General features: G+C 41.2%; 1 protein-coding gene across 1 annotated transcript in view; it reads left to right on the plus strand.

Annotated features, from left to right (window-relative positions):
- ctnna1 (catenin (cadherin-associated protein), alpha 1) overlaps positions 1–18,795 on the plus strand; it is a 155,318-nt gene that overhangs the window by 109,838 nt on the left and 26,685 nt on the right. Inside the window, exons 8-12 of the mRNA XM_059650755.1 lie at positions 744–824; positions 14,009–14,161; positions 14,340–14,432; positions 14,683–14,839; positions 17,023–17,223. Coding sequence (XP_059506738.1) covers positions 744–824; positions 14,009–14,161; positions 14,340–14,432; positions 14,683–14,839; positions 17,023–17,223 — 685 coding nt within the window. The remainder of the gene's footprint in view (positions 1–743; positions 825–14,008; positions 14,162–14,339; positions 14,433–14,682; positions 14,840–17,022; positions 17,224–18,795) is intronic.

Raw genomic sequence — 18,795 nt, forward strand, 5'->3', positions numbered from 1 at the left:
TTGGGTAATTAACGCAACATGAAATGAGTAATCTGTTTACTCTGTCCACAAATTGGTTATCTTTTCACAGAAACTGACAAGTTATTTCTCACTGCAAGATCGTGAATGGACCAGGTTCTGTGACACTATTCATTAACCAGATATTGTGGTAATAATGAACATTGTCCACAAAATATTCAATCAAACGATAGGGTATTTGGGTGTTTGACATGTTTAATTCAAGAAAATTTGCTTTCTCAATAAATTTCTGTTAACTAGCACCGATAAAAGATGTCAAGCCAAGAAAAGACAGAAGTGAGTTAGAGGAAATCGATGCTTTAGAGGGACTGCTTTAGAAAGGGGATACCTGCAACTTTTTAAAGATAATTTCAGACTTCCAACAACTGAGACAACAAAGGATTAGAATTAGGCTTGAAGTTGGTGCTTTATTGAACTTTGTCACTGGGAAAAGAGTGATCATTTGCTGGAATGCTTCTGGTATTTAATTGGCCATTCATGATTTTAAAGGTTGTTAGAGTGTAACTACAGAATGATGTTATTTTGAATATATGTCCAACATGCTCTGTAAAAACCAGTAATAGTTTGTGATGGGAAATAAATACTTGCATTTGACATTCAGAAGTACTGAACAGTTCCAATTAACTACTTCATTTCCTGGCTGTGTATACATATCTGTCCTCATTTGCAGGCATGCTGTTTCAGTGTAGTGTCAGTATGTATAATATTAAACTACTTTCTTTCAGGCTGGTCGAAAAGAAAGGGGTGATGCACTGAATGCTGCAATTGATAAAATGACTAAAAAGACGAGAGACTTGCGCAGACAGGTATGCTGAATTATTCAATGAACAGATAAAAAGAAGCATTTCTTTTAAACTGCTACTTTGCATTTCATTATGAATTTTAAACAATCATGAAAGTGGTGAGTTTGTAATTGTGCACAAAACCAGTTGAAAAACAGTGTTAACCCAATGTCTAGGTGTTCAGCAATTTAAATCTTGTGTGAAACTTGAATATATTGCCAGGATCTTAAAATTCCACATGGCCAGTCTTCATCCTCTCTGACGAACAAAAGCGTCCCACACAGCTTCTGACACTACTCCTGCATTAGCCCATGAAAATTGGAAGTTCCAGGATGCACATAGGGTCGTGGCGTACTTTGTGTTAAAACTTAGAATACAAGAATAATTAAATAAACTTAATAAAATTGGAATTTGTCTCTGCACAGCTGTGGCATAAAACTAACGAAAGCTTCAGTCTTGGTGACTGTATCAAAATTTTCTTTTAACTGTGGTTACTTTTGAAATTTGATTTAGTACTAATGGTTATTTGAAACTACCCTGATTTCTGTGTTTAACTGTGCATGCTTTTTTATATGTAATTTATATGATATCCCAGTTGAATATCGCCTGTGCAGCAAAGATGTCATGTCCATTGACTTTTCTTCTAAAATTGCTGGTTGTGCTAAAAACTAACGCAAGAATGTCGCAATAATTATTTTTGCTGTCTGCTAACAATGAAACACCAATTGCATGTAATATTGTGTGGCAGGAGTGCCATCCAAGTCTGCATTCAGAAAGCAGGTTGTGTTTAAAAAATGGTCAGCTGTTTGAATTCACACTTAAAAGCACTTAGTCTGGAGTTGGAACAATTCTAGTTTTGGCAGTCTTAAAGAAAATGTGTTATTTCATGCAGAGGTCAGACTCTGTTATTGCTGTGTTTTTTTCTGTCTCTACAATTTGTTAATATAGAGAACTGATTGGAGGCCACATCTATCTGAAGTTATAATGTGATTTTAAATATTTCAAAATGATGGCAGTTAAATTCTGGTACTTGGAAAATTTTTTGAGGCACATAAACGCCTGCAATCAGAATCTGTTATTGGTCATCTTACTAAGCCTTGGCTCATTAGCATCATTTCCCCCTCTAATTAGTGACTGTCTGCATTTAAAGTCCATACCCAAGATTTGAACACAGAAATCTAGCTGGTATTCCAGAACAGTACTGAAATGTGTCACACTGACAAACATGCAATTTTTCAGATAAGGTATTGAGCTGAGGAGTGTTCCACTTTCTGTGGTGGATATTAAAGATCCTCCTGCATGAGTCAGAAATACAAATGATTCATACACACACTTTCAAAGATTCATACCTCAATGAATGTCACAACAAAAAAAATCTGGTTATTATGTTACTGTGTGAGAGCTTGGTGTGTGCAAATTGAATGCAGCATATTCCGCATTACAGCAGTGACTCTAGTTCAAACATAAACCTCATTGCCTTTAAAGCATATTGGGATATCCCGAGGCCATGTAAGCTGTTACACTAAAACAAGTCTTGTCTTTCTTTCCAGCTTCTTATTCAGTACTGAAAGGTTATTAAATTATAGAATAATATACTTCAATTGATTAAAACATAATCAAATAATTAAAATATTAAATTGCGAACACAGCTCAATTGTTTCATAAATGGTAATGAATTAATGATTAATTACTTGCAAAATCACCTATTTTAATCTAGAGAAGGGTTTATTCTAGAAATAAAATGAATCACTATCAAGATTGGGAAAGAAAATATCCAAAATAGGACTGTGGCCCAGACCGAAAGGGTGACCATTCTCTGCTTATTTTAAAGGCATAAAATGGTGACGTAAGGCCTTTTTTTGCTTTAACAACTAATTTCCTAAGATTGATGTGAGGGACTTATAACTTGTCTACTTCATACGCTTTAAACTTTTATCTATTTAAATGTCTGTCCCCTCTGCTGCTGCTCCCTCACCTTATTTGGGTATTCTTACAATCCCACTGTCTCTTCAAAATGTGCCATGAGAAAGCTGGACAGATTTGGTGGAGCTCAAGTCTGTGCCTATGCTGCACTTTTTCCATAACCATTAACGAAGGAGTTAGCCCACTGCCCTAGCTGATAATTATTACACAATCAAACAAGGAAAAAAACATTTTAATTATTTAGTTAAGATAACAAGGTAGTAGAGCTGGATGAACACAGCAGGCCAAGCAACGTCAGAGGAGCTGGAAGTCTGATGTTTCGGGCCCAGACCCTTGTTCAGAAGACCACCTTTTCTGAAGAGGGGTTTGGGCCCCAAACGTCAGCCTTCCTGCTCCTCTGATGCTGCTTGGCCTGCTGTGTTCATCCAGCTCTACACCTTATTATTTCAGATTCTCCAGCATCTGCAGTTCCTACTGTCTCTTAATTGTTTGCTAGTCATGAGAGTTTGTGCGCACAAATTGGCTGTTGAATTCTTTGCATCAGTGACGACATTTTAAAATAAACTTCGTTGGCTGTAAAATGTTTTGCAAAGTCTTGATGAGCTTGACATAATTACACATCTTTATGAATCAAATGTGCCAGTCACCGTTTCCCAAATGTTGTTAGTGTCACATTCCTCATTTCTTCAGTTAAGGAAACCAAATCTATCACCACATCCTACCCTATTAAAGGTGCAGTACTCTGATTAAGCAATATAGTAACCGTTACCTTGAGGTTGCCTATTTTGGTTCAGATAAACTCTGCCACTGTTTATGAAAATGTTTCTTGATTTGGCTAAATCTGCTTTGGTAACTTGGACTTGGTTCTTATGTGTTGCAGTGTGCTATTTGTTCTGCTACTAATTAGAATGTGTCTTAAAAGCGCCTTTTCCTTGATAAATAATCCCAGAAATAATAAATTTGAATTAGATTCAAGGATTAGAGACAGTCAGATTGTTCTATTTTGAGGAGAGAATGCTAACAGACATTCACGGTGGCTCAGTGGTTAGCACTGCTGCCTCACAACACAAGGGACCGGGTTCTAAATTCTTCAAAATCTTGGGCCTGGACAGAATTGATAGGCAGAAACTGTTTATATTGGCAGAAGAATTGAGAACCAAAGGGCACGGATTTCAGGTATTTAGAATAAGCAGTGGCAACGTGAAAAATGTTTTTCACCTAACAATTGATTTGACTCTGGAATCCATTGGCTGATGAAGTGGTGAAAGCAGGATCCATTGAGATTCTCAAAAGAAAATTAGATAATTATGTGAAACGGAAATAAATGAACAGAGTTGTGGGGAAAAGACAAAGGAGTGGCTCTGAGTGAGTTATGCCATTAAATGAAGAGCATAGACACAATAACAGGTAAATAGTTTAAAGTGCTGATCCTCTACCTTGTCCAACTGTTTTTATTTCTGTCTTTCTTACTGCACATGTCAAATGACATAATGCTTACAATTGGATGTCCAGTTTAGCTATCTGTTTTAATGTGCCCTGGGAAACTTAATGGAGGTAGGAAGTATGCGTGACAGAGTAGGTAGGGGGTGTATGGATCCATTTTTGAAGTGTGTTAAATTGATAGACAGGGTGATTTTCATGTATCAGTAATAAACTGGGCATAATTTTAATATGAAGGGTAGGAGGCTGATATTTCGGACTAATCTTTTTCATCCAGAGAAATAGAGATCTACAGCAGAGTCTTTCAGCCCATCTTGTCTGCGCCGGTCAAAAAGCAGCTACCTAACTATCCTTGAAATAGTAGGAACTGCCGATGCTGGAGTCTGAGATAACAAGGTGTAGAGCTGTATGATCACAACAGGCCAGACAGCATCAGAGGAGCAGGAACGCTGACATTTTGGATCTGGACCCTTCTTCAGAGGGTCCAGACCTGAAACGTCAGCTTTCCTACTCCTCTCATGCTGTCTGGCCTGTTGTGATCATACAGCTCTGCACCTTGTCACCTAACTATCCTAATCTGTTTAGCCCTCATACTCTTGCAATGCTAAGGCATACATCTACATACTTGAATGTTATGAGGGTCTCTGCATCTACTACCTTTACAGGCAATGAGTTCCAGATTCCCACCACCCTCTGGGTGAAAACGTTTTTCCTTACGTTCCGTATAAACCTCCTGCCCTTACCCTAAATCTGTGCTCCATGGTTGTTGATCCCTCCATCAAGGTTAATCATGTTTCCTGTCTACCGTATTTATGTGCCTCATAATTAATGCATTTCGAGCATGTTCACTCTCCAGAACGGTTCCTTCTGTACTGTATGACTTTATGAATACAGGCTCAGTTAAACCAACCTCTGCTTAGACAGTCCTGCCATGTTAATCTCCGGCTAGTGAACCTTCACTGCACATCCTCTGTGGTATGCATTTCCTTCCTTGGTCAGCAGACCAAAACCGCTTGGTGTACTCCAGATCTGATATCACCAAGACCTTGTATGACTGCTGTAAGACATCCCTACTTCTGAACCGAGACCTTCTTGCAATGAAGGCCCGTGTTTGCCTGCTTAATTGCTCGCTACATCTGCCCATTTATTTTGAAAGACCGAGTGAATACTCAAGTATTAAATTTCGACACTTGGATTCCAGCTGCAATGTTTGAGTGTTTTTTTTAAACACTTCCTTGTGGGGAATCAATGCTGTGTAATCCAGGTGTTTCTTCACAGAGACTCAAAATGAGCACAGTTTGTATGTTTCATTATCAGTTACAACTAATGACATTAGATGGATGAAATCTGTAGCATAGTGGCGTCTAAGCTGATAACTGTATTGCTGTACAATGTTACTTTTGTAATTACATTAGAAACTTGATATTGTTTTACCAGAAGCAGCAAGAATTATGTGTTTATTTTACATAGAAGTTCTACAGAAGTGAAAGGGTGCTCTTTGGAGCTACCTGGTTGTGTGATTGTGACCTTCTCTGCTTCTTAATTAGGCTTTCCTGTGTCTGTCCACTTGTTTAGAATATGGACTATAGCAGGTTACTTTGAACTAAGTCCATTTGTTATTTGCAAATCTTTATCTGAGCCCTTTGCACAATTCAAGCTGCCTTCTGGCACTTTCCCCAGCTGATCAAGAATCTATCCCAGCCAACGAGAAGTTTACATACGCTAGGGAGTGTGATGATGGCAGTTGCAAGAAGGTAGAAAAATCATACATACAGGTAGATGGGTTACCTCTAGGAAAGGTAGGAAACGGAGATGGGTAATGCACGAGTCTCCTGTGGCTATCCCCATCTCAATCAAGTACGCTGTTGTGGAAAATGTGGGGTGTGAGGAACTGTTGGGTATGTAGTACTGACAGCCAGGTTTCTAGTACCAAGACTGGCTCTAATGTAACAAGTGTGTCGGTTCCAAGTGAATGATTGTGATAGGAGACTGTCTAGTCAGTGACACTGACTGACGTTTCTGCAGCCAACAATGAGACATTTGAATGGTGTGTTGCCTACCTGGTTCCAGAACCAGGGATATCTTGGAGAGGGTGCAGAATATTCTCAAAGGGAGAGGGACCAGCAAGAGATCATTGTACACATTGGAACTAATGACATATGAAGAGAAGAGGACATAATTCTGAGGAGAGAATATATGCAGGAATTTGAAAAGTAGATCCTTGAGTGCAGTCGTATCTGGCGGCGGGGGTGGGGTAGAACGAAGGGAGATAGTGAGAAAAGAGATCAGTCTGCAACTGGTGCAGTTGGGAAAAAGAACAAGTCAAACAGTTAGGGCAGGCAGGAACAAAGCAGAGAACAAGGTAGGACTGATAAACTCAATCATATTTATTTCAGTGCAAGTGGCCTAACAGATATGGCAGATGAACTCGGCAATGGCAAGAACTGCTGATGATGGAGTCAGCATCGATAGTGTGGAACTGGAGCAACACAGGTCAGGCAGCATCAGATGTAGGAGAGTTGGCATTTTGGGCCTAAACCATTTGTCAGGACTGGGGAAGGGGAAGGGATCTGAGAAACAAATAGATGGAGTGGGATGGTGATAGGTGATACAGGTAGGGGTAGTGGTGATTGGCTAGTGGGAAGGATGGGGCTATGGACTTGCTCACCGAGATAGTGTTTGGTTTCAGACGTTTCGCATCCTGCTGGGTAACATTGCCAGTGCGCCTCCCTGAGGCTTTGATGTTCTGCCCTGCTTGTTATATATAAGCTTTGGTTTGTTGGGGTGGTTGGCATTACTTTAGATTCTATTTTTCAGTGGTTTGTATGTCGGGGTCCAGTTCGATATGTTTGTTAATGGAGTACTAGTTGGAATGCCAGGTCTCCAGGAATTCCCTAGCATGTCTCTGTTTGGCTCGTGTTATTGTGGATGTGTTGTTCCAGTCGAGTTTGTGTTTCTATGTCCACGTGTATTGATAGCAGTAATAATTAGTCATGTCTCTTGGTGGCTAGTTGATGTTCCTGCGTCGTGCTTGTCAGTTTTCTTCCAGTATAATTGTTTCTCACAGTCTTTGCATAGTATTTTGTTCATCATGTTAGTTTTATTGGTTGTGGGTATGGGATCCTTTACATTTGCCAGTAGCTGTTACAGGGCCATTGTTGGTTTGTGGTCTACCTGATACCTAGGGGGTGGGTAGTCTTGTGATAATCTCTGATATGTCTCTGATGTATGGTAGGGTGGCTAATGTGTTTGACCATGTTGTTGTTCTTGTTGTGGTCTGTTGTGGAGGTAAAAGCTTTTTGGGTATCCATTCCTTTTAAAAACTCCAAGTGCTCCTGTTCCACTTCGTGCAATTCCACATTGTTGCAGTGTGTTGTGACTGTTTGAATAATATCCTGATTCAGGTCCGTTTATGGGTTTTGGGGTGGTTGCTGAAGCAATCAGCAAAGCAAACTACCTAAAAAGAAGCCAGACGGATCCAACACAGTGTTTCTATGGACTGTCCAACATACAGAAGCCGGGGATTTCTTCCCCTTACTATTCATAATCTCCACCCAATTGGATTCAACATTTTGCTCCTTAGATCCCATTATCAACTCTCACTATATTGCCCTGAACTCATCCTTAATTAAGAGCGTGACCCCACCTCCGTTATCTTCCTGCCTGTCCTTTGGAATTACCTGAAACCCTTGGTAATTTGGTTCCCAGTCATCACCGCCCTGTAAACACATTTCTGTAATAGCAACCAAATCATACCCCTTTGTACTGATTGCACAACAAGTTCATCGACTTTGTTTCAAATACTATGGGCATTCGGATAAAGTGCCCTTATACTCATTGTCCCTTTAGAATCTAGTAATCTTCTTGTCTTTAGCATTTGATTCTGTCTTCTAATTTTAATTTTTCTTCTCTAATTTTTGCTCTGTTCTCCGCATTGCATCCCTCTTTCTGCATGGGCACCCATCCTCTTGCCATTTTAGTCTGTCTTTCCTCAGTCTCCCTGCTCATTGCATCAGCCATTGCACCAACTGATCCATCTTCTGACCTAATACTCTGGTTCCCATCCCTCTGCCAACCTATTTTAAAGCCTCCCCAACAGCTCTAGTAAACCTGTCCACAGGCATATTGGTTCCTCGAGTTGAGGTGTAACCCGTCTCTCTGGTCCAGGTCACATCTTCCCCAGAAAGGATCCCAATTGTCCACAAATCCAAAACCCTGCCCCCTGCACTAACTCTTCAGCCATGCATTCGTCTGTCATATCTTCATATTTTTGCCCTTACTAGTGTGTGGCACAGATAGCAATCTCGATATTGCTACCCTTGAGGTCCTGCTTTATAGCTTCCTTCTGAGGTCTCTGTATTCACTTATCAGGACCTCATCCCATTTTCTAGCTATGTCATTAGTACCAATGTGTACCACGACTTCTGGCTCACCCATTCTTCCCTCTCCTCCACACCCCCCCCCCCCCCCCCCCACACACCCACCCACCCCCCCCCCCCAAACTAAAGAATGCCGTAGACTTGATCCGAGACATTCCTGACCTGACACCCAGGAGGCAACTCACCATCTGGGAGTCTCTTCCATCTGTTCCCCTAACCAATGAATCCCCTATCACAATCACTGTCCTCTTCTCCCCGCTTCCCTTCTGAGCCACCGAGCCAGACCGTGTGCCAGAGACCCAGCTGTTGTGGCTTTTCCCTGGTAGGTTGTCTCCCCGAACAGTATCCAAAGTACTGTACTTATTATTGAGGGGAACGGCCACAGGGGATCCCTGGACTGGAGACTGTTTTCCCTGGAGCATCAGCGGTTGAGGGCTGACCTTACAGAAGTTTATAAAATCATGAGGGACATGGCTTAGGTGAATAGCAAAGGTCTTTTCCTGAGATGGAGGGAGTTCAAAACTAGAGGACATCGGTTTAAGGTGAGAGGGGTAAAACCTGAAAGGGAGCTAAGGGACAACTTTTTCACACTGAAAGGGTGATGCATGTATGAAATGAGTTCCCAGAAGAAGTGATGGAGGCTGGTACGATTACATTTAAAAGCCACCTGAATGTTATAAAGGATAGGAAGCGTTTAGATGGATATGGGCCAAATGCCAGTAAATAGGCAATCTGCTTGAGATTGACGAGTTGGACCAAAGGGCCTGTTTCCCTGCTGTAAATCTCTGACTCTAATAATTGTTCAGTCCAGAAACCTGGTTAGTGCTTTGTGTCAACCTAGATCTGAATGTTAGCTATGTTTGAGAAAGCTGCATATTCTTAAAAATCTTTCTTTAACTTTTGTGATGATTCTGTGAATAGTAGCGTTTGATTTCCAGCATGCATACCCAATAAGGCATAACAAACCAAATAAGATAACTGGTCTGGAACGCTATATGCATCAACTGAATGTTGCTGACTGTTTACACCCAAGGTGTGGAATCATACCAAGGGAATTTGGGACACATTCGAATACAATTCTTGCCTTCCCAAGAACTAGCCTCTTCAACGGAATCCAACCCATACAAGTCCATGGATTTGACATTTATGAAATACCATGTATTATTGTGTTTATGTACATTTGGACTGACTTGAACAGTGAAGCTGAAGTGATCACATCGCACAGCTAATCATATTTCATTAAAATTGGTCTAGACACGCAGCCCTTTTACAAGCTGCCGAAGAAATGTGGCCAACCATCATCCTACCCACCTCGTTATCTGCATCTGTGATTTCAACAGCCATCTTTACATGTGGGACTACCAGCAACTAAAAGATTTCTCATTGGTTTCTGATAGCCATTTCATCTACAATGCCAAAGAACCAGATAGCTTTTTACAGGCAATGGAGGAAGGAATATTCATCAGACCTGATTCCTACCCAATAACAGTAAAGGACAGCCACTAATTACTTCCTGTAAGATCTCTTGAGGACTTCACCTAGAAAAAGTGAACATTGTATTTGTAGAATCGAGTTGCTGATAACCACTACAGACTTAGTGAGCTACCTTCATGAAAACTGTCAAGAATATGAGTTGCAAATACAATTGCAACTAAACCATAGTGACTGCTAGATTCCTGAAAACAGACTGCCAAAAGTATTCACATGTATACAGTACAGAATCTACACTATGCTGGCTCCAAAAGTGAGTTATTGCTTGCAAAGCAGAATGCCACTTGAGACCCAAATGTTGCAAAACAACTAGATCTTTCTAGACAAAGACCAGTTAGCAAGATACTGTGAAACCACTGAAAAACTGGATGTCTGATGTTTTGGATGTGAGTTTGCTCGCTGAGCTGGAAGGTTCGTTTTTAGATGTTTTGTCACTATTTTTAATTTGGAAAAAATATACTTTATTCATAGAATGAACAAAAAATAAAACATTTATACACCTCCCAGTCATGCAAGCTGCTCCCGGTTACCCAGTGGGTGCGTACACCAACTAAAGGAAAAAACAAAACAAAGAGGAAAAAACAACAAAGCAAAGAAAATACCCGGCAGTCGTCTCCCCGCACAATCCCAGTTGGCCCCCTGACCAGTTGGGGAAGGCGCCAGCTGGGCCTAGTTACCAGATAGGACCGTTTTTTTTCTATTCTGGACGAGGGGTTTCATACGGTGGTCTTTCCCCACCGCGCCTTGGCAGCGGCTGCCCCAAACTTTAGCACGTCCCTCAGCACATAGTCCTGGACCTTGGAGTGCGCCAGTCTGCAACACTCGGTCGGGGTCAGTTCTTTCAGCTGGCAGACCAGCAAGTTGCGGGCAGACCAAAGAGTGTCTTTCACCGCATTGATGGTCCTCCAGGTGCAGTTGATGTTGGTCTTGGTGTGCGTCTCGGGAAACAGCCCGTAGAGCATGGAGTCCTGTGGCACGGAGCTGCTCGGGACGAACCTCGACAAATACCACTGCATCCGCCTCCAGACCTCCTGCACATAGGCACACTCCAAAAGGAGGTGATCGACAGTCTCGTTCCTCCTCCTTCCCCCTGCAGCTGCCTCGAGGGCAGTGTGCGGTGGCGCAGAGATTCCGGGCATGCATAAAGGATCTCACTGGCAGCGCCCCTCTCACCGCCAGCCAAGCAGTGTCCTTGTGCTGGTTTGAAAGTTATGGCGATGAGGCATTCTGCCAAGCGACTTTGGCAGTCTACGTGGGGAACCACATGATGGGATCCGCCCTCTCCTTTTCCCGAAGGGTCTCGAGAATACTACGTGCTGACCACTGCCTGACGGCCTTGTGGTCAAAGGTGTTTCCTTTCAAAAATTTCTCCACAAAGGACAGGTGGTACGGGACGGTCGAACTACTCGGAGCGTTCCACGGCAATGAGGATAGGCCCGTCCTTCGCAACACCGGGGCCAGGTACAACCTCAGTAAGTAGTGACACTTGGTGTTTGCGTACTGAGGATCTACGCACAGCCTGATGCATCCTCGACCCCCAAATGAAGTGGAAGATGGCCCGGGTGACCGCAGCGGTGCAAGTCCAGGGAATAGGCCAGGCCTGTGCCACATACAACAGTACCGAAAGCCCCTCGCACCTGACAACCAGGTTCTTACTGGCGATGGAGAGGGACCGGAGCGTCCACCTGCTCAGCTTCTGCTTCAGTTTGGTGATACGCTCATCCCAAGTCTTAATGCATGCCCCAGCTCCACCAAACCAAACACCCAGCACCTTCAGGTAGTCTGTCCTGATGGTGAAGGGGATGAAGGAGTGGTCGTCCTAGTTCCCGAAGAACATGGCCACGCTCTTACCCCTATTGACTTTGGCAGATGCCAGTTCAAACTGGCTGCTCCCCTGAACCAGCGTTCGGCCGAAGCCAGCATTAAGATCCACCGGTTGCAAGGGTGCACAGCCAACCCGATGTCTTCCTTCCACCTCCAACACAGTCGCACTCTCCTCCTCTCGGTCCACAAAAGAGTGGGTCTTTATTTTGTTCCGGATGTAAGCTGGTTCACTGAGCTGGAAAGTTTGTTCCCAGACAATCCATCACCATTCTAGGTAACATCAGTGAGCCTCCAATGAAGCGCTGGTGTTATGTCCCGCTTTCTATTTCTGTTTATTGTTCCTTGGGTTGGTGATGTCATTTCCTGTTCTTTCCATCAGAGGATGGTAGATTGATTTGGAGCCTATGTTTTGTTGATGGAGTTCCAGTTGGTGATGTTTCAAAGAACTTGCTTCCTTAGCTTGGTGCATTCTGATTACCTCAACAGGAGGTACCAAAGACCAAGTGCCACTCGAACCTATGTCTTGATTATTTCAAAAGCAACAGTCAGCACCAGGAAAAAAAAAAGAGTTTTTAAACAATTTTCCAATCATCCAAATGTCATCATTCCAGTTGCTTTCACCATCGGAGATGAACACCGTGATCATCACCAAATTTGGGAAGCTGACAATGTTAGTGGCATCCATCAAGAATTCCTAAAGAACTTGGTCTGAAGTGGATATAGTTTGCCAAACCTGCTAACAAACCCCCTTAACAGTTGAAAAATAATGGCGCGCAGGCATTGTTCCAAAGTCAGTACCACTTAAAACCTGGAAAACTAGCCTATGATCTTAAAAGCTGTGATCTGTTTTCTCTGAAAATGTGGGAATCAAAATTATTTAGATCTTCACAGTTCCCTTCAATTCTAGCTAATGTACATCTTCTGAAAACGAATGCTGCAGATCACAGCAGGTCAGACAACGTCATGGAAAAAGAGCAAGCTAACGTTTTGAGTCTGGATGACTTTTCAACAGAGCTGAAGAAGAGTTATCTAGACTCTATTAGTTTGCTCTCTTTCCATGGATGCTGTCTGACCCACTGTGATCTCCCACATTTATTGTTTTCAGGACAGATTCCAGCATCTGCAGTACTTTGCTCCTATAATGTATACCATCTAGTTTACTCCCTTTATTTCTAATGTTTTAAAAGTTCACATTACATTTGTTTCCATTTCTAAGCATATAAGTGCATTTAACTTGTTTTGCATGTACGATATATTGCTTCTACTTATCAGAAATACACAACGTAGAATATGTACCTTTTGAAAAGACTGAAATAGATGATCTCCCTAAATCTTCCAGAAAAGCACAGTTATTTGCTACAATTCTATTTGACTGTTGCTTGTGTGCACTGTGGGAAGTCCATCGGTATAGTGACTTTGCTTTTTGTTTTTCATTAAATGTGGCAGGAAGTCATTGAATTCTCAGTTGCTTATGATGCATAATAGAGGTACTGTGGTTGGAATAAAGGCCAGCCTCAGTGGATGAAATCCTCGCCAAAACTGATGCAGAAATTTTGCTGGCTGTCAGTGATCGTAACGGACATCTTTCTAAAATTGGTCCAAAAGGCTCTTGAGCAATAAAATATTGCCAGCTTAGGAAGCTGATTTCAGAAATTTATTTTGGCATGCACTACATTTGCTAACAAGTTCTCTGCGATACCTTGCTCAGGGAAAGAGAGGACTTTTTAATCAACCACATTGGAAACATTGAAAAGTGTAAAAGATAATATTCAACATTTTGTGAATAAGTAAAGTTGATGTATGAAACTAAGATATCTGTTCAACCTAATTTTGGTTTAATGTAATAACTTAAAATTTAAGATTTGTAGCTCGGGTTGTAGATGAAGTTGTCAACATGCTCACTGAGCCTGCGTGCTTAGTTGTAGACGTTTTGTCACCCTGCTAGGTAATCTCTTCAGTGTGCCTCCAGTGAAGCTTCACCAGAGGTGCACTGGCAATGTTCCCTAGCAGGGTGATGAAACATCTGCAAGCAAAAGTACTGGCTTAGTGAGCAAGTCTACAACCTCAAGTGTAAAAACTGGTTACTGAAAGTGAGCATTGCTATGTTTTTATTGTTCATATTTGGATTTTGATTTCTATTACTTTTACCAGCTGAGGAAAGCTGTCATGGACCATGTATCAGATTCTTTCTTGGAGACCAATGTTCCCCTTCTGGTTTTGATTGAGGCAGCCAAGAATGGCAATGAAAAAGAAGTGAAAGAGTATGCCCAAGTATTTCGTGACCATGCCAGCAAATTGGTTGAAGTAGGTACAGATTTTTGTAATTTCTGAATCAACCATGTCTATCTCTGTTAACAGCAAGTGTTTTTATTACTTTCTCTGGGCATGAATGCATTCATATAAGTTAGAAGCAAATCTATTTAGCACTTGATATTCCACAACATCGATCTATTATTGGCCTTTGTATGTATTTTTTTTGTAGGTTGCCAATCTAGCTTGCTCTATTTCCAACAATGAAGAAGGTGTGAAACTAGTTCGCATGGCAGCCACCCAGCTAGAAGGCCTTTGCCCACAGGTTTGACATAACAATTACATGTTTTATCTAAAATTTCATCAGAAACGATTTTCTGAATTTCGATGTGTTTTGCCCATTAAAGGCAAAGTCAAGTTTTTTTGTTGTTTGATACTTCAGTCTAGGATGTATTTATACTCGAGTGGCTGCAAGTGTCATGTTTCATCTTTTTCTAAATTTTGAGCCATAAACAGTTCGTATTAGTCCACAACAAAGCATCAATAACATTTAGTTATCAGTGCTTTCTTCTTAGGTCATAAATGCTGCATTGGCCCTGGCTGCTAAACCTCAGAGTAAAGTGGCTCAGGATAACATGGATCTCTTTAAAGAATTATGGGAGAAACAAGTGCGTGTGCTGACAGATGCTGTGGATGACATTACTTCTATTGATGACTTCCTGTGTGTTTCAGGTATATCTTGTTTAATAAACCATTCAAGTGTTGTTACAAAACATCAAATGCCACCTGATTGTAAACAAAGTGAGAATGAACAATTATTCACTGTCTAAGTAAAGTATAAAAGAAAACACTTGTGCACAGAGTCTAATGTGAAACCATGAATTAATGCTTAGTTTTACTCAATAAAGTAATAGGTACTTGTCACTATTCTGGTTGCAGTACATTAATTCTGAATATGATGAAATAATTACTGTTAACTGCTTGGTGTGGCTGAGTTTAATAATTTTCCTACAGTGTGACCTAACAGGTAACAAATGTCGAACCTTTTATAGATGCTGTCATTGCTTAAACGAATGTCATTGCAAGCCAATTTTGTACCCCACACAGGTAAAATCACTAATCGCTATCTCATTTTTGGTTAATTGCACCATTATACTAAATACTGAAAAGTTTAAATGCCTTGCAACAGCACACTGTGCTAATCCATCCTGCAGTTTCTCTTATCTGTAAAAGCTTGAAAAAAGCTCAAACTTGTTCTGTTCTAAAGCCTGAGATCTAACCATTTCTGATTTCTTGACCCCCATACTTACCTCACCTTGCAATCATATCCTTATGACTCTGACCATAGATCAGATCAGAAATTCCTGGCCATGGTTATTTGCATTTTCATGAACACTTCCATTTTTCTTGTATCCCAAACTGTTCATGTTTGATTTGACTTATTATTGACCTATGTACCGAGACACCGGTACCGAGTGAAAATTTGTTTTTTGCATGCAGTGCAGACACATCATACCATTCAAAGATCATAGGGCGATTGAACAGAGCAAGGAATGCAAAGTAACAACTGCAAAGAAGGTGCTGAAAACACAGGATCAGCATTGAAACTCTCCAAATTTGTTTTGAAGGCTAATAACTTGTGGCGGGGGAGAGGTGGGGGAAGAAGCTGTTCTTGGATCTCTTGCCACGTGTATTTAAGCTTCTCTATCTTCTGCCCAATGGAAGAGATTGTGACCAAGGTGGGAGGGGTTTGATGTTGGCTGCCTTTCCAAGGCAGTGAGAAATGTAGATGGAGTCAAAGGAAGAAGCAGATTGCTGCAGATGCTGAAATCTGAACTGAAAACAAAACGTGCTGGAGCTCATTGTGGGGCAGGCAGTATCCATGGAGAGAAAGCAAGCTAACGATTCGAGTCTAGATGGCTTTTCAGAACTGAGGTGAAGCATGGAGGGTAAATGTTTCTGCAATAGTTGTTGGGTGGAGTTGGGATTGGGTTGGAGTGCTGGGAGAGAAGGAGTGCTGATAGCTTAGAAAGAGTGATCATAATATGAGAATGGCAGAACAGTGGATGGAAGGTTGGTTTGCATGATGGACTGGGCTGTTGTCACAGCTGTTTGTAGTTTCTTACAGCAACTGCTCTGCCCAGGACGGTATCAAGCCATGATGCACCTGGATAGTGGAGTCAGCGTGATGTGGAGGAGTGATATTGAGACTCAGTTTCTTGCACTTAGTTGTTTCTGGATTTCAAGTTTGGAGTCAGACGTTATCATACTATTGTGAATCCTGTCTTTTTAAATAGTTTAAGAAAAGCAGTCATTATCACAGAGACCATATTTGCACTTTGTAATTCGCTAAGATTACCAAGACATGAAATTAATTCAGAAATGAAAACAAATTGCCAGAGAGAAAAGCAGAGCTGACATTTTGAGTTTTGTTTTATTTTTAGGATGCTGCCAGATCTGCTGAATTTCTTTATTTATTTCAGATCTTCGACATCTGCAGTATTTTCTTTTTTAGAAATTACCTCCATTCCATGCTTTAGGAAGAAATTACCACAAACCCACACCCCCTCTCACCCAGATACCTGCTGTCCCCGCCCCCCTCACACATGCAGACCCCTCTCCCCCCAAACCTTGGCCACATGGTTAGAAATAACCAATGAAATAAATACTGAACTGAACTTTTTGGATTAATTTTGGTTAAGGGTGAGTTGGCAGCAGTTCTCCACCCCCACTCCCTGTAAAAATCCCACTTCTAACAATACTGCAATATTGAGCTAGCGTCAGTGGACGTCTTGTTTCATTTTGCTCCCTCACGCAATCAAACTGATTATGAACTTTATCAAACATTGGGTTTAATTTGCAGAGAGCAAAGTAAACCAGTTTTGTATTAAACTCACCTCTGTTTTGTTTAACAGAAAATCACATCCTCGAAGATGTAAATAAATGTGTTATCGCACTCCAGGAAAAAGATGTAGATGGACTAGACCGTACAGCTGGTGCAATCAGAGGACGTGCTGCAAGAGTTGTCCACGTTGTCACCTCAGAGATGGACAATTATGAACCTGGGGTGTACACAGAAAAAGTTCTGGAAGCAACCAAGTTGCTGTCTGATACAGGTAATAACTCTTCACACTGCAAGTTTCTTTTTCGTTCTACAGGCTACAGATGTAATCTTGATAGGGTTTGATAGGGTGTCCACATGTATTTGCACATTTTGGTCTGCTATATCATTTAAAGTGACAGTACGTACCACATTGAATCAGTTTTCTTTTCTACTCAAAAAACTCTTGCTTATAGAATAGTATAATAGAACTCTGACCTTCCAAAGAGTGTCCCACCAGATACAGCCCCACACCCCTATCCCTGTACCCCATATTTACCATGGCTAATCCACCTGACCTGCATATCCCTTTACTTGATAAAATTCAGGACAACTTTGCTGATACTTAGCGAACTATTAAATTAATGGGTGAGTGGTTAAGTGTAGTATAGAAAATCAGACATGAGCTTAAGCGTGCAGCTGCAGATACACAGTGCTTTACATAAAGTCTCAGTTTAAATCCTCCAAGGGCCCCATTTTGCATAACACAATACTCTACTTGGACTTTCTGCTGATCACGACAGAAAACTTCCATTGGGCTGCTTACACATAACCAAGCTGGCAAATGTAAATACTGTAAATTACATATATAATGAAGTCTGAATTTATAATGTCTGTGCATTTGAGGTTCATTAGACTTGTTGAAACTCTTGTGTGACATTTTGGTGAGAAATTTGTTGTTGACATCTGTTGTAGTAGATGTGAATCCTTAACTTTGCAGACATGTTCAAACACTACCAAGTGCATTAGGTGTTAGTATAGAAAATGATAAATAGACTATGATCAGAGAAGGTCAAAAATGTAAATGAGTGAATTAACAGATAAGACTACTGTTTGATAAACAGGAGAGTAAAACATTATTGGGTTTTGGGTGAGAATGTGGAGTAGTAGTCAGATCAGCCATATCTTATTGAATGGCAGTGTGTGCTCTTAAGCCAACTGGCTTACTCCTGTTCCTAATTTCTATAAATATATGCTAGCATATTCTCATTGTACTGCTTTATAGACTGAAATGCCTGCTTTTAGCAATCTTGTCTGTGAGCCACAGGAACTGTTTAGCATGAAAGATATTTAGTGTGAGTAAAGGAACAGCTAGAAGAAAAAGTAACAAGGCTGCCTATAATGAAGTATAAAGAATCTTATGAAAAGTTGTCACTCTACAGTGCCCTAGCATTTTTCTGATAAGTATGAAGAAGGATCTCCTCAGTAAGCCTATTGTAGTAATCTTGAACTGTATTTCAAATGGCTGTTGGTCTAAATAGCAACTCCTTTGCCTTATTCATGACTACTGTTGACATTCTTCGAGTTGTACAAATTTCAATAATTTTGAACTGCAAAAATCTAATTCGGGATAACTAATGAATAAATGGAGCTAGCCTACTCTTCAGCAATTACACTAATATCTACGATATTACCAACCCAGTTCGTCCCCTCCCCCCACTGCACCACACAACCAGCCCAGCTCTTCCCCTCCCCCCACTGCATCCCAAAACCAGACCAGCCTGTCTCTGCCTCCCTAACCTGTTCTTCCTCTCACCCATCCCTTCCTCCCACCCCAAGCCAGACCTCCATTTCCTACCTACTAACC

This window comes from Stegostoma tigrinum, chromosome 13 (genome assembly GCF_030684315.1).
Source record: "Stegostoma tigrinum isolate sSteTig4 chromosome 13, sSteTig4.hap1, whole genome shotgun sequence".
NCBI lineage: Eukaryota > Metazoa > Chordata > Chondrichthyes > Orectolobiformes > Stegostomatidae > Stegostoma > Stegostoma tigrinum.